This window comes from Aplidium turbinatum, chromosome 5, assembly GCF_918807975.1.
Source record: "Aplidium turbinatum chromosome 5, kaAplTurb1.1, whole genome shotgun sequence".
NCBI classification, from domain to species: domain Eukaryota; kingdom Metazoa; phylum Chordata; class Ascidiacea; order Aplousobranchia; family Polyclinidae; genus Aplidium; species Aplidium turbinatum.
In genome coordinates, this window is record NC_137476.1 from 16,976,810 (window position 1) to 16,994,399 (window position 17,590).

Genomic DNA, 17,590 nt, shown 5'->3' on the forward strand with positions numbered 1-17,590 from the left:
GATGGAACAATTTCATTTGTCCAGATTTTGATTAGCAGTTGATGAAGGTCATGTTGGATTAAACTGCAACCTAGTTTGGAAATCTCTGCTGGGATTCCATCACGGCCCGCTGTTTTGTTCTTTTTCATGGCCATGATGGCAGTTTTGACCTCCCCGAGAGATGGTGTCTGACAAAGAGAGTCTTCTTGTGTCATGTTGGGAACAGGGTTGAGAAAAACCCGGGTTTGTTTGGGTTTTATTGGTTTTTTTTTAAAAAGATGCAAAAAAAGGTAGATTCATGCTTATTTCACCTCAAAACTACTTTTTACGAATGAAGTGCCTTTCACTCACAGTACATGCTTGCATAACTCAATAAAATAATACACTAGGGCTGTTGTTGCTTGAATGTTGCATCATCCATTAATTTCAAGATCAAGTTGGATGTTGCATCATCCACTGATTTCTATACCAAGTTGATGCTACCGTGGTAGAAATCACATTATTGCATCATTTGCTTTAGATTTGAAGGCAAGGAGCATTTATGCCATCATGTTTAAATATTTTTGATCATTTATATATATATTATATATAAAAACAATAAAAACTATTAATACTACAAAAAGTGCTCAATGCTAAGCAAAAAAGCAAAGCAGAGCGAATTAAATCAAATATAGTTATTACCATCTGAATCCTTAACAGCCTGTTTCACCTTTAACGGATCATCAGAAGTTCTGATTCAAATAGAATCTTCTATTTATATTTGAATAGAATCTTCTATTATAGAATCTTATATTCTATTTGAATAAGAACTTCTGATGATCTGTTAAAGGTGAAACAGGCTGTTAGGGATTCAGATAGCAATAACTATATTTGATTATATTATACAGTATTATATATAGTAATGGATGAACAATTGAGCGATTGCGTGGCCAATGGCCATTTAGGCAAATGCTCTGAAACAGCCATGCGTTAGATTCCAGAATCTGTAATTGGTAAATAGCCTCCTAAATTGCATTTCACATCATATATACAGACTACAGTAGAGTAGTACTTTCACCAACTGGTTTAACTATAAGGCCTTCTTGCATAAATGAGTTTTAGTGTAGTATACACAAAGTGGCATTACTTGATTTTTGTGTACTGTACAATATCCACTGCGTTTTCAGTTTATTGTTGGAAATTTACTTCACAATCACATCCTTAAGTCCTAATTTAAAGTTTGTTTTAAGTGCCTTGTAGTGTTTTTGTTCATTTTTTTAATTTTCTAATAAAAATTGGACAAATATGATGCTCTGGGTTTTTTTATGGGTTTTTTTAAGTGGGTTTTTTTGGGTCGGGTAAAATACCGACAACCCTGGTTGGGAATGATGTCAATCACGCATTTGTCAATAACAGGCTTAACAGCTGTATGGTTGAGAAGCTCCTCAAAATGTTGCTTCCATCAAGATCTTATTTCGGCTACGTTCTTAAATATCGTTTCTCCATCCTTACTTCTCAGAGGGGATTGTCTATGCGTGGATGGTCTGTAGACTTCTCTCATTGCATTAAAACTTTCACTTTTCTTTGTATAAGTAATAATGAGTTGAACAATGTTGTGGAACAGTATGATGAATTTAACAATAGAATACAGGAACAAATCCAACAAAAAGAAAAGGTGGCTAAAATTCGTTTCGACTTTAAAAAGTTCGTTTCGAACAACCCTAATTTTTACATAAGTAGGCCTACACATATGCAGTGGAACCACCGTAACTAGAAAACTAGACCTGATAGACAAAAACTGACTGCATTTTTGAAAACAGTGACCCCAAATTAGCTAAAAACAATTGAAATATCTTCACCACCAAAAAAAAAATTTTTTTGTCGGCTAGTGTAATCAATAGCTTAAACCACGCAAGGCCGTATTTACTGCTTCCCAAACCTCCCTCCACCTAGGGCCCCACGCATGTTTAGTTTGTGCAGCGTTTTTTATCTTATAATTTTGTATGCACCGAAAACATTTAATATATTTTTTTCATTTTTGCAAACGTTTCCAGCTTGCTTTCCGTTCATAGTTTTGGAAAGTGGATAAAGGGAGTATGCTTACATACAAAATGTGCAATGTGCATCTTGATATAAAAAAACATGATTGCACCAAAAATCTAAAAAAAGTGACCAAAACAAGATGATATTTTTTAAACATTTTTGGGGAGTAAGTCCCAAACACCCCCTATTCAGCTTTACCATTTCGGGCATTTAGTTTTGCAGTATCCATTTATATTATAAATTTTGCTTTACACTATTAAAACTCTGATTCTTCCCAAACTTTTTTCCAGATTCGGTACTGCATTGTCGGCTATTTTTTTTATTTATTTGTTTATTTACTTCAGATATGCACACATGTTACACATCCATATCGAATTACATGAGAAAAAAGCAACCAAACAAAACAAAATGAATAAAGATACATGTACAAGGAAAGACTACAAACATCTCAATCTTCCTTGTACAACAATTTACAAGCAACATCATAAAATTTTGATCTTAGATAAACATCAGTATTTAGCAGGGCACAAATTAGATTATTTATTGGCGTCTGAGCAGCATAACAGAAAATTATACACATTTTTTCTCCATAAAGCATCAATAATTAGTACATCGCAACGAACTTGCTGAGTGCTCCCACTTTCATATATTATTATAGGCAACTTTAAACTTCCTTTTCCATTTAGCAGAGAAATTGGTTCGCAGGTGTGAATTATATAGAATAGATAGACTATACAGGCACACAATATGCTCGAAACACAGCTTGTTTTACATCCACACTACAATGTTTGACAAACGAAGGCATGTTATTAGTGGCACAATATAAAGCTCTGATTTGTCGTTTTACATAACTTTTGTCACACAACTTGTTATTAATAAGCACACAAAGATATTTGGTTGACTGCGCAATCTCAACGCGTTTTTTTTGAAGAGTCACAACAAAATCACACTATAAGTTCATGCGTTTGTTATTAAAGCAAATGCAGTAAACATAATACCATGAGATTTGGCATATTTAGAGCAAAGTAACAAAACCGAACAACTCTGCTTTTCTATTCGACACTGTGACAACGACTAGAAAATAAAGTAAAATGGTATAGGTGTTTAGAGCAGGAGCCAGGTCGATTTATTTGACTGTCTGAGTCAGTAAGGTTTGACAAGTGTTTCTTGACTGAAATTTTGTGTAGATTTCGAAAATAAACTTCTTACTTGCACTAGCCTGACCGTTTTCTCTGTAAAGACCTGTTGTTATACTCTTATCAAGAAAAATGCTTACTTCATTGTGACATGATTAACATGCAGTGAAACTTCAGTGATCTTCGAAATTACCTTCTAACTTAGCTTGAAATATGATATTAATGCTGTTTTCTCGTTGGGTTAATAAAAAGTCATAAACTCCAGAATTAGTCTTTATTTTACTCTATCTGGAGACATGGCCAGTGGCCACTACCGGTACCGCTCGACCTAGTGCTATAGGCTATATTATCCGATTACAATATATCTCCCAGCATTCTACTGAGTTTTTGAGAATACAGACGAAATGGGTAATAGTATACTGCTTAAACGTATCAATCGTTTATTTGAATCAAAACCTAAAATCCCAAACCAAATCCAATCTAATGTTAAGTAAAAACATCGGTTAAACGAATACCGCTTAAAAGTATAAGTCGGATAAAAGCATCAGGATTTGCTTCTAGTTTGCATACTTCATTCATTTAATCATATAATTGTGCCTGTTAGCGAAAAGAGAATGTCTCTTTTTTGCTTCGCATAATTGTCTGCAATGTTCAAAGGCGAAATGAAGCAGAGGTGAGACATACGCATGCGATCAAAACAAAGACAAGTGTCTGTAATCCCAGGCCATAATCTAATAGACATCGCACTACAAAAAAAAACAATTTTCGCACAGCTGGGCTTCATTAAAACAGAAGAGCAGACAAAAGGAATAAGCACACTTCCCAATCTTTCTCTCTGTAGGTATCATGGCTGATACAGCCCTCGATGTACAATGATGTTCCAATTTGATCGATCTCGTGCGTCTTGCCAAATTTTAGTAGGGTTTTTCATTTGTGGTTGAAAATTGTGCAAAAATGTGAATCTTTGAGCTCCTCTTAACTGTTTTCCTATTATTTTTCCACTTAAAGATAAATCTTCAAGTTCGCCTTTCCTTATGCTGTGACCCAAGAACTTCAGTTGCCGCATTTCTATAGATCTCATTATCTGCTGCTCCTGGCCCATCTGTTGGAGAACTGCTCTGTTGGTTCGAAAAGCTGTCCATAGAATTTTAAGAATTCTTCGGTAAAACCACATTTCTGCAGCTTCAAGCTTTTTTCGGGTTTTTGTTGTTAGCGTCCAGGTTTCACATCCGTACATCAAAATTGACCAAACACAGCATTTTAACAAACGAATTTTTAAAGTTTTGGAGAGCTTTCGATCTTTAAAGATTTTTGTCATGGTGTTGAAACTCGACTTTGATAATGCAATGCAATTTGATAATACACTTCCCAATAAAGAAGTTTAAATGCTTTTGATGTCATCCGTCGGCGACTGGCTTTCCAAGGAATGGACGAGGACAAATTATTTCGGCTTGAGAGGGAAGTGTTGGAAAGCATGTCCAAAAGTTTAAACCAAAAAAACTTTGGAGAATTTTTTTTTAAATTGCTGAAAAAAGCAGCCTACTGTTGTGAAATGCAGTGCGTAATTTGATTTGTGCAGTTTCGTTCAGTTGAAGAACATTGCATGTTAATTATTTTACCAGACAGCGCAAAAGACTTGAAAAAAAAACCTTTGCGATTTCAAAACAAACAATTGGTGTAAGCCGTGTTTTTCTACCATACCACTATTTTCGTAGGCCACGTTCCATACTCAAAACTACACAGCTGGTATGGAGCTAAAAATAGCACGCTTGAATCAAAAACATCAACGTCAAAGTTCGCGTTGTGACGTCACAGATATCGGTGAGATTAAAAGAAGTCCGATTGCCACAGTTTGCAGAAAAATGCTTTGATCATAAATGCTCTCCCAGTCAGCAAAGCTGGTCTTTTTTACATTGTTTCAACGTCTGCAGATGATAAATCAATGCAAAAAGGACCAGTTTTGCTGGCTGGAAAATACAGCAGAGTGTTACGTAACACAGAACTTGTAAACTCTTTAAAGTTTAACCAGAATTGTAAACAGTTGTAGGAAGCATCAGTTGTAATGTGCGTTGCAGCCTAGTCAGCACAGACATCTCAACAATTACGCCCATTCACAATAAACCTTTTTTTTAGTAAATTTGTTAAACGAATCAATCGGATAATCGTATCAAAACGTCTGGCAAATAGATAATTCGATTAACCGATTTCGTCTGTATTATTAACAGAGAATTTAGCAGTAGCATGTGAGAAACAGGAACGTCAAATATAATCTATTTTGGATGACATTGTATTCTCTGTGACCAGGGGGCCAGTTAAAGTGCCCCTGACAGGTTGGACCCAAGTATAGTAACATTTATAACCATTTCCTAGCGCAGAATTATACTAAGCGATCTTTTTAATATTAACCTCGTAGCTCGACTGGTTAGGGCGAAATTTATACAAAACGACTGCTCTGCAGCGCCACCACAGGCGAAATTCTATATTTCACTGCTCTGGGACGACTTTGGTGGTGTTATGTCATCATGGGTGGGCGTCGTTAGCGATGGATGAAACAAATGCTTTCTAGATGTAATTGGTGGATCACAGTTTGGTCGGAGTTGGTACAAACGGTTGCTTTTTTCAAGATTTGTTGTTTTTTGCAGTTTAATAAAACTGTACTGGATGCGTTCCTACAAAACCTAAAATATACTTGAAGTGAAAAATGAAGAAATCGTACGAATCATCATTCATATTTAATTCATCATCATTCATCACTATTTATAAATAAATAAAAGTACTCTCTCTCTCCCTCTCTCATAATGTGCCTTCAGTTGGCCATTGAAATCCGGTGTAACGGCCATCTGGACTTGAAAATTGTTTCGGATTCACCAAACAATGCATGACGGCAGCACAATCCGATTGTTGCTTCCGAGAGCATCACCTTGTGGTATCCACTCCAATACATGCCTGTAAGCGACTAATTACCGATACTGCCTGCAAGGAAACAAAATTACTTCTTTTAGTGTGCATTCTTTAGCGTTTAGGGTATTTTTAGCCTAATGTAGCATCCTTAGGCTACTCTTTTGCTAGGTCTCCATTTTCTTCTTCCGGTTTATTGCTTTTTCTCCAGTTCTTCCTGCTCCTCATAAAAAAGTCCTCAGAACTACAGGATGTAAGTGTGCCTCAAAATTGGTCGAAATAGTAACACAGCTAGATGCGTCTTTCTTCAAAAATTCTTTCGTCTGTGGCACTTCATAGAAACGTACACATTCATTGGGCTGGGACATAGACTCGCACTTGTGGCAAACGCACCACCTAGATTTCCCAGCACGCCACTCATTGCTGGGAAGATCTAAATCGGGTTGGTGGTGTTAACAAAATCATCTCCAGTGAAGGGAAGAGAACATATACGACTAGTTTTGTATGGTCCATCCACTTTCCAACACTTGAAGAAAACTTTGCCTATTTTCTTCTCAGCACCTTGTTTTGTTTGAAAGCATGAAAAGATTGCACACGTCTTTGTCACTAACACATAAACAGCAATTTGCAGGCATTACCTCAACCATTAATTAAGGGTACTGTTTGTGAGATACTGCTTTTACACTGCAAATGGCTATAGCCAGATTAGGACAATAAAAAATTATCAAAATTGTAGCCCTACAAGAGTTTAGAAAAACTGCAATTTCAATTGAATTGAGATGCTGTTTGATAAAAATACACTCAACCTTTTTGATCTAAACCTGATAGTAATAATAAGTTGACTTTTTCATTTCGGTAATTCTCATTTTGCACATGCTTTAGACCAATAGAGACCCACACATTGACGTTTTGTAGTTATCGTACCATACCTTACCAACTCACCACAGAGAAAGAAAGTATCCTTCCCACCCACGGTGACGTCACAGCGGTGTTGCCGTTTTTATTTTCGCAATTAAATGAGTGCCAGATTCGCCGAAAGTGAACGAAAGTTTGCAAGCGTGTAACTTAGTAGCCTATTGATATTTTTTAGGATTTTCTGGTCAGGGAAGTTTGTTAGTGTCATCTCTTTGGTATCTTAGCTAAATTTAGTGAATTTATTTTCCTGTCAGAGGCACTTTAAACCTCAAAAACATCTTTTGTTTGGCCTGGGTGTGAAATCCACAACTGGCCTTAGGAAACTTAACTGATTAGGACATTGCATAAGCTATATAACAGCAGAAGACGTAGAAACTGAATTGGCCTCAAATTTTGCAAATAGGAGTTGTGCTACACCTGATGGACTAGGCTACTCAATATTGCAAATTTATCAAGCGGACTGGCTTTCGACAATTTTGATGAATTGACTGAAACATTGGATGGAAGCAACCCTCTTCACGACACCCTCGGTATAGCTTATCAAAATGTTTGTAGAGAAACAACAGGGACAGTGAAAGACAAAAATCTGTCTGACAACACAGAATATGGTTCACACACAGCTGAGGATGAAGGTGTATCTGCAACCACATCTACATACAACTCTGAAGACACAGACGTTCATTATCAACCACCAGTAAAGAAGGAAAAAGTGACAAAATCATCAGCTGTTACCCAGAGTGGAACGCCATCATCGGCCAACACTTGTCTAAAGCGCAGAACTCTAAACGTTCAAAATTGTGATGGTCTTTTGAAAGAAACATTTTACAATCAAGCAAAGATACTTCATCACCTCCTTGCGGTCGATTTCAGAATAAAGCATCTGGAAATGTTCCTCCTGCAAGCTGACATATCCATTGTTCCAGTAATGAAACTTCAGCTACTTCTCAACCCTTCACCTGGCCTGATAAACGAGATTGAGAGTCATGAAGAATACATAAACTTTCTCTCAGCCTATGAGAAATTCACAGATGATACACTGAATGGCAAACATGGAGCTACAGTTCAGTTTTGGATGCAGTAATGTAAGTTGGTGGAGCACTACCAGAGGTTCACAAGAGCTGTGAGGATCAGTAACTTAGATTTGTTCACTCGTTCTCTGAATAAGCTGATTCCCCTGTTGTTTGCAACTGGTCTCCACAACTATGCCAAATGGATGACCCTGTAGGAAATAAAGCTGCTGAACATTGAGAACATTCACCATGGTTTGAAAGATCAGTTGCAGAATGGGTCTTGCAACATCATACGAACATCAAAAGCATTCAGTCGATGTGATGTTGATCTCACGTTGGAACAGACCGTAAATGCAGATGCTCCATGAAGACTGACAGGGATAGCATCGATGACACAGAATTTTGGTGCATGTAAGAGGTGGAATATTCTTAGAGCAACAAAAAATGCTGTTGTTGGAAGCTTGATGATGAAAGCAGGATTAGCTCAACTTGTAGAACCTGCTCAAGAGCTGAAACCATCAAGAGTCAAGAGAGATACATCAGATTTCGAAAAAATCCTCAAAGTTGTAGACACAACTATGCATCCATTTGCAAATCCTGTTGAGAATGATGTTTTGTATTCCATTGGAAGTGGGAAATATGCATCTGAGGAAGTCACAAGTGAGCTTCTGCAAGTGCGGAAGATTGCCGAGAAGATGTACTCTGAGTTCAAGACAGATTTCTTGATATCCACCTCCAGGTTTGAGTCACCAATCCACAGGAAAGTAGTCAAACTCTTATAATGCTGTAAAAGCAAAGGTGGTGAACAAGGAAAGAAAATAATAAAAGTGAAAGGGACAAGAGACCTGTTTGGGCGACTACTTTATCTTACTGTGACATTGTTACAACTCATATTGAGTTACCAATTGTCTTCAAGTATCCCTTAAACTTCTGCCCTTTGTGCCTTGGAAAATTCGATGGTTTAATGAGTTCTACTGCTCACTTCCTTGCTCAACAGTGGTGTGATGATCAGTACTGTGATGTACTGTGTAATAAGAAACTATTCTATGGTGTTGATGACAAGTGCTTCGTGTATTCTGTTGAGGATGGACACATAACAAGGAAAAAGTACAAGCCACTTGTGAGTTCCCACATCGAAGCTGATACAAGGATGATGCAGGATGCGAGGGCATATTCACATCCTCAACCCCAACCACATCATCACTGCAAGAGCAAATGCCACTGATGTGCTGGTGATTCTGTTGTATCATGCCAGTTGTAACAATTTCCTCAAAATATACATGGACGTAGGAAATTCGGAGCAAGTCTTTTAGGCGCAGACAGTTAGGCGCCGGTCAAATAGGCGCGCACACTGTGGCGTCTGGATATTTAGGTGCGGAGCACTGTGGCGCCCGGTAGAGCTGGGCGATATTACGATACTTCGATACGATACGATATTTTTTCGGCAGCGATATTTATTCACAAAGCTCCGATTTTATCGTTTATAAATGTACTGAAATTATAGCAACATTTTCGCATGCGCAGTGACACAGACATCGCATGCGTAGACAACCCAGTGTGTGTGCATTGTTTACGCATTGCGAGCAGTCTGACATCGCATGCGCAGACAATCCTCAAGCGTGTGTGCATTGTTTACGCATTACTAGCAGTCTTTGTGATTACGCAATCCTGCTTATTGATTCCCACGTGTTGGGTTGTTGCGAAGGATGAAGTCCGGTAAATACGATAGGAAACTTGCAAGCTGACTGAATTTACGTAGCGTAGCGGCCGTAGCCTACGGTAGCTACAGCTAGGTAGATACTTTATTTTGTTTTGCTACTCACAGCTGCATCTCTATTTTGCATCAAAAACTATCAACAAGGATAGCTGCATCTGTACATGGTGGCGAGCTAATGCACTGACTTTTCCTACACTTGCAAAAGTTGCAAGAAAACTTCTGTGCATTCAAGCCACCAGTGTTAGTTAGTAGTGAAAGAGTGTTTTCACTTAGTGGCTCAATTGTTTCCAAGAAGAGATCGTGCCTAAAACCCTGCAATGTCAACATGCTGACATTTTTGTCCAAAAATCTTTAGTTTGCGACGGTTAAATCGCAGCATTGTTTGCAATAAATGTTGTTCATTTCAGTACCAGTGCTCAGTATGTTTTTCATGCAGTTATAGAAAGCCGTGCTTTGTGATTCGCCGTAAAATATCGAAACTTAGATAATATCGTTTTATTTTTGGTAATATCGTATCGAAATTATTTTACCAATATCGCCCAGCTCTAGCGCCCGGTCATTTAGGTACTATTCCTAGTAAATTCTGCAGATTGTATCAGCTTGGCATGTAGGGCAATGCTTTTCACACAAAATGTTGTATTGCACAGAAAAATATGTTATGGCTTTCGTGAGTGAAGCTGCTTAAATCGGCAATGCTTTTCACACAAAATGTTATAGGCTATTGAACAGAAAAATATATTGTGTTTTAATGCGCATGTTCGGCATTTATTTGTTGTTAGTCGAGGTTTGCATCGGCGAAAGCTTTATCAATAAATTAATTACTCAAGTTTCCGAACATGACTGAGTTCATTTTTAGTCAACTAATAACTACACTAAACATCAGTAAAAAATATACCGTAGCCTATACTCAAGCTCAAGCGGGTGGTAGGCTTGAGTGAAGAGTGACTTAGTTTTCCGTCAAAACCTGGACTAGGTTTAATAACGAGCACAGTCGCACCATTATGCTTGTAACTTGTAGCCAGGGTTCATATGCCCTATTGAAATGTATTCATGTAGTAGAGCGTTGTCTCATACGTAGGGCTACTCGCCACACGACCAATCCATCCCGAGTAGAAAAAATTGCAAAAGATAACAGATTAAGTAAGGTTCCATCTGGCTGCAACCAGTGTTCAGGATGCAAAGCAAATGTCTTGTGGATAACTGGAGATGTGCTAATATCAAGAGTAGTAGAGCGTTGTCTCACACCTCATCTCTACACGCGCATTAACAAAACAACATATTTCTGTTCAATATAACATTTCGTGTGAAAAGCATTGCCCTACATGCCAAGCTGATACAATCTGCAGACTTTACTAGGAATAGCACCTAAATGAACGGGCGCCACAGTGCTCCGCACCTAAATATCCAGACGCCACAGTGTGCGCGCCTGTTAGACCGGCGCCTAACTGTCTGCGCCTAAAAGACGTAGACCCGGAAATTCAAACAACAACTGTCGCAGGTACGTTGACGTAACGCTGGCCGACACTTTGGGAAAAGAACTTTGTGAAGCATTACCAGTTTTGCATGCGTTCACTGGCTGCGACTACTCTCCTTCATTTAAGAGCAAAGGGAAAGTATGTCCATTAAATATTGTAGAGAATTCTCCAAGGTTAAAAAAAAAACGTTTAGAGAACTTGGCTTTTCAACAATGGCTGAAGACACCTACCTTGTGCTGGAAGAGTTTGTGTGAGTTTTGTATGGACAAAACAAGATTAAAGACGTTAACATTGCTCGCTTAAGCGTAAGCTTATAGCTTAAGACGCTTAAGCGTCTTAAGCTATCAATCAATCCAGTGCTCGCTTGAACACTGGATTGATTGATAAAATCTAAACTTTCTCTTTACCTTTCATAGTTACTGAATGTACAGTACTAGATACCGAAATATAGAAATGACAAAGTATTTTGTCTGGCGATTGAAACTTTTTGCATGTTACCATATTGCGTATATATAATCAGACAAAAAGTGTTCATTTTGATCATCTTTTATTGCCTTTTACTGTTACCTGTGATGTATACCATCTTGATAAGCATTCAGTCACATAACAGACGAATATACTGTATAGCGATATTGCCAGGTAGGTTATCATCTCGGAAAATGCTTACTATAACAAAAACGGTCAGGCTAGTGCAAGTAAGAAGCTTATTTTCGAAATCTACACAAAATTTCAGTCTAGAAACATTTATCAAACTTTACTGACCCAGACAGTCAAATAAATCGTCCTGCCTCCTGGTCTATTAATTATCCATGTGCAGAGGGGATATCGTTGAAAGCTCTTTTGAAGTATGTTCGATTGTTCGTGACTTGTTAATTCCATGCAATGTTGAATTGTTGATCAAGAAAAGATGGTAGGCATATTATTTGATGGTGCTTCATCGCCTTATCAAGAAGAAAAATCCTGACATTCGCCATATGTGCATTGTTTCGCTCATCGAAATAAGTTTGTTCTTAAAGACGCCACAGCAAAGTTTCCATTGCTTGCTAACGCTCAAGACTTTTGTGAAGATCTGTGCGGAATGGCCCGTTTCGGCTAGTCCGATTCGGCTATTACCCTATTCGGCTACAGCCCGATTCGGCTAGTCCGATTGGGCTAGTTTCCTATTTGGCTACAGTTTTTATCAGTTAGTTCCCTATTCGGCAATTTTTTTAAAATCCAACGATAATAATCCTTCTGTAATCCAACAAAATCCTTCTGTAAATCCAACGACGCCTTCTGTTTATTTAGAGAATTTTGTATTTTATTCCACAATAGGCTATCGTTTCTTCTGCATTCTTGCATTTTATCCAGTGTTTACTTTTGAGTGCCTTCCCAGACGGCAAAATCCGTCATTTTTGTTGTCTGGGTTCGTTCAAAATATGTGTTTTACATCAAAACAACATTTTTCATGATTAACAATACAGGTTAATGAGATAAACAGAAGTGTTTTGTTAGTTGTTCGAGTATGTTATTGTTCAAAATCATAGGCGCCTAACTATTTTTTTGGCCGTGGGGGCGAAAGCGTGTTTCATCAGCAGCAACGTAAATTCGGCAAATGTCACGCAGATAAATGACGTAATTATGCCGTCACACTAGGATTGCTTTTATTGCCACACTCGGAGTTATCGCTACGTTCGACCTACCGTTAATTATTATAAACAAAACTCGACCACTTTGGTTAAGCAAACACATGACATGCGTCTGCGTTAGCTAGCGGTTGATGGACTGCTACTCTTTAAGCTAAGCACAACATAAACTAAAGTTTAGCAACGAACTAGATTTATTAGCATGAAACAAGAGACGAAAAGGTTTACTAAAAGGTACACTGTAAATGGAATGACAATGTTTTGAAAATGGAATGCAAATACTAACTTGATCATACGCTTAAAAATATACCTGTGGAAAGTAAAATCATTCATGTTAACATCAATTCAGCAGCACGTCACCTTGAATAAATTTAAAAGTTGCTGACATCCGTAAGCAGCCCTTGAAAAATAGTTACGGAGAGACGTTTGATTAAATTTTCGGCTTGACATTGCTCCCTTTTCACTACAATATCGCAACTTATGACTGACCGCTGTAAAACGCCCGTTTTCGCGTTGCAGATGAAACAAAAGATGCGCATATTCCGCCTTTGATCGGGTTTCTATGGCAACGGTCGTGTGTGCGCCATTCACTTTGTGTGAGTCCGTTACTGCGTTGATTCTGCGGCGTGTGCGCAATGCGGTTTGTACCAGCCCTTGTTGCGTTGGTTAGTAGTTACCTCGGGCCGAGACTTCAAGTTCATTTTCACAGCGAGCGATTCACTGGGCACTGCGCAATTCACTGCAGTGCAGAGGTTTCGACTTTCGAAAGCGACATCAAGTCTGTTTGCAAGCTCATAAAGCTAAACGCACGCTCCGTCTATGTAGCAAATTATGTTTTTCTTTTGGGTGCATTTAACATCTGATGACATTGAATCGACACAAAATGGTAGATTTTTGCTATGTCCCAGGCAGCAAAATCAATCATATTTACATTGATTCAACGTCTGCAAACGTTAAATCAATGTAAAAATGACAGATTTTGTTGTGTGATGTGGGATTGTAGCATCGCTACTCGTTCTAGTTCTTTATTCTACTCGTTCTTTATTGCGAAGCTGTTGCGGTTTGCATTCAAAAAATGTTTTCCTGCTGCCGATCGCTAGTCCATCTATTGTTTTATGTATCAATACAGCATAAAAAGTTGCCCCCACGCAGAAATATGCGTGGGGGCCAGGCCCCCATAGCTTAGGCGCCTATGTTCAAAATACGTGTAAAAACTTACATACGAGTTATTAATTACGGTGATAGCATAAATTTGATGCTCTAAAACAAAGTCATATATTATCATATATAGTCAAAGTGGCAAATGCGCGGACGGATAGTTTTTACGATAATGCACGGTCCATCAATTTAGAGAATTAATCGGCGGTAAGTATTAACCGGCGATTCAGTTCGATAATATCAAACCTCCATCTTTACACTCTGACTACAAAAAAAAAATTGGGCCTATATCACGTGAAAGTTACGAGTAATTAAGCATTGATTTCAACGACCTAATTTTTGGGCAAAATCAATATTACGACCGGTTTTGCGAACTTTGATCTTCCGCTTTGCAAGGCAACTTGATAGTTACTTTGAACTTTAGTCCAACGTAAAGTGGTTTCACTTTAACCTGAATAAAAAAATGTCTACTTCTGGCTTTCTTTCCCAATTAAAATCATTAATCAGCGCATTCGAAAAGGTTTTCCAGAATTTCGTTATTGCTTTGTGACAAGCATTTCTATGGTTTACCTCGCTTCCCACTTTTTTCTCAGCTATTCTCTTTTAAATATCGGCGCACGTAGTCCTGCTCCTCCGTCAAGAAAACAGGCTGAAATTGTGTATATTTGATTTATTGTGATAATTCAACAGATGTGTATGGTTTAATACCTAATGTGGCCTCCACCTTCTTTCAATATTGCACGAACACGGTTTGGCATGGATTCGATTATTTTTAAAACCACACCTGAATGATGAGCTTCCTTATGATGGTGCAGTCCTTCTTGCGTAATCGTGCCTTGATTGTGCTTTACAAATTTTTGATAGGATTTAAATCCGGAGAATTGCCAGGCCAATCTAACGTGATAATCTTGTTTTTCTTAAAAATATTATTGGTTTTTCTAGAAGAATGGCATGGTGTGACCGTGTGAGGTTTGTGAGAAGGAGTGTTGGAGAGACGCTGAAGCCCTGCCATTTCAATCAACGAGTAAAAGATTCCCCCCAAAAAATGTTCTGGGGAAGTTTTAGCCACAGAGGTGTTGGATCACTGTTTCCGGTGGAAGGAATAATGAATTCTGAACGATACATCGATGTGATCACAAAAAAGGTTATCCCAGACCTGGGAAAAGCATTTCCTGAAGATGGGGGCATTTTTCAGCAGGACCTAACACCATATATTCTTCTAAAAAAAACACTAATTTTTTTAAGAAAAACAAGATTATCACGTTAGATTGGCCTGGCAATTCTCCGGATTTAAATCCCATCGAAAATTTGTGGAGCATAATCAAGGCACGATTACTGAAGAAGGACTGCACCATCACAAGGAAGCTCATGAAGGCCATCATTCAGGTGTGGTTGCGGGACCCAAAAATTGCAGAAAACTGCAAAAAACTAATCGAATCCATGCTAAACCGTGTTTGTGAAATATTGAAAGAAGATGGGGGGCCACATTAGGTATTAAACTACACACATCTGTTAAATTATCACAATAAACCAAATATACACAAATTCAGCCTATTTTCTTGACAGTTTCAATGAATTCGAACAATACTGTAATGTTTCTCGGATTCCTTGACGTCTGACTATCTCGGACGAACAGTCATAAACAAACAGATAACCTTATTTGAATCTCAACATGTACTCAGACTTCAACATAAACTAGCAACGTGAACGCCCACATAGCTGCGGCACTAAAACCATTGACTTATTATTGGAACTCGAGTTTTGAAAATGACGCAACGCTGTCAGGAAAGCGAATTTAACAGCGGCCAATCAAGGTCATGGAAAACGCGTAAGGCAAAAGGCGAAACACAAGGTACAAACTTAAAAGGCAAGTTCTCAAATAACTTAAAAGTTTAAAGGCATACTAAAGGAAAATTTCAAACCGGAATTAAGCATTAAAATGAGTAAACTGAACATTCAAGAATACATTTCAAAAACAATTACCCCAAAAAAATTGTTTTCAATGGCGCTGGCAAGGCCCAAAGTCCAGTGTTTCATTTATTTTCATTTTTTTTAAAATGACCAAAACGTGCAAACACAGCTCAAGAATACGTCATAAAGTCCAGCAATAACAAAAGCCACGTTACCAATCTGATGTTTTGAGCAAACTGTCTGCTGTTTTGATGTTAAAATGTGCTGTTTTGATGTAAATACATACATAGCCTACAGTCAAATCGCCCGCAGTAACAATTATTGCGTGATCGGTTGATTGCTAGACTTTATGACGTAGACTTTATGACGTTCTTTACAGTCGCACGCTTCGTTGCTCAGGCCAATCTCGTTTTAAAAGCTCTGACAAAAGCACGCGCACAATGGTGGTCAGACCGCAATGGGGCAAAATTTTATTGAAAATCGTTTTATGGTAGCATGTTAAACACAAAGAACGTGGAAAATCGCCAAGTCAGGTTTTTCCTTTAATACCCCTTTAAAGGCACGTTTCCAATATTACAATGACCATTGTTTCTGTTTTCTTTTTAGCCTATTTAGTTCCATGCCAAATATCTTTCTTTTCGTACACACAATATCTAAGATGTTTTGCAGTTTTACGTCCAAGTCAGCTATCAAAACGGTGTCTTCAGGCCAGCATATCGTATGTGATTAATGTTGTTTCCTCCAATACTAGTACCTCTTTCTTCTTCAATGAAGCGCAACTACAGATCTTTTTGCATTTCAATTGATCTCTGAGCGAAGTTTTTCAGAAAGAAGAACGCATTCCTTGTTTATCAATTAGTTATTTTTTCAAACTGTTTTCGTGCTACGGTATTTGTTGTTTTCGCACTTATTTGTGTTGGCAAATGGAAAGCTAATTCTATTTTGTCATACATGACAAAAAAGTCGAGATTTATAGAAGATTGCGAGAGTGGACGTAGAGATGAGGATGCTGATGGTGGTAGTACCATGCTGAGGTTCACTAGGCCAACTTCTAATCTGATTGAGAGAACGAATTCTGATGTATCGGCAACCTGTGGGTTGTGGGCCGTGAATGCCTTTAAATATTAATCTAAGGGATGGGCATTGGCCTATTGTCACTGCTGTCGCAAATCACTCGGCCGACATTTCTGAATTAGCCCCCTAATTTTTTTTTCTGGGTGCGCTACTGACAGTAGTCAAAAATTTTTGACACCCCCTAAAATGAATTTTGGGCTGGCTACGCCCCCGCCGTAAACCTAAAAAGGTTGGGAACCATTGGCCTAGCGTCTTTACCATTGCTACAGTATTTGTGAAACTTATATTCGCATGTGTGGTATCGTCAAGAACAGCTTGGGCCAGCATTAACTTACTTGAAAATGTACTTTCAGAATTACGGCGTCGATTACATAGATTACAGCACCTACTCCGACGCTGAACTTGGAATTGAAGAAGAGATTGAAGATTAGGTTCTGCACCCAACGAAGGAACTTTTATTGTTTATTTGAATTTATCAAACACTTCTGTGAATTAAATATGTTTTTAAACATCATTGTTGTGCTGAGTATGCTAAAGTAGTATTTCTCAACCTTCAGAACCATTTCAACCTTAACATTAGCAGTTTTTGCACTAACATATCGAGGCATACAGTGGCAGTAGCCTACACTACATTGCCTACAAACAGTGGCGTAGGTTAGCCTGCGCACAT

The 17,590-nt window shown here is 38.2% G+C and overlaps 1 protein-coding gene across 1 annotated transcript in view; it reads left to right on the forward strand.

Moving 5' to 3' along the window:
* The window catches only part of LOC145771407 (uncharacterized), a 46,557-nt gene extending 29,123 nt beyond the window's left edge, over window positions 1-17,434 (forward strand). The window contains exon 3 of the mRNA XM_082583168.1: window positions 17,274-17,434. Coding sequence (XP_082439294.1) covers window positions 17,274-17,351 — 78 coding nt within the window. The 3' untranslated portion in view covers window positions 17,352-17,434. The remainder of the gene's footprint in view (window positions 1-17,273) is intronic.
* Window positions 17,435-17,590: the final 156 nt, after the last annotated feature.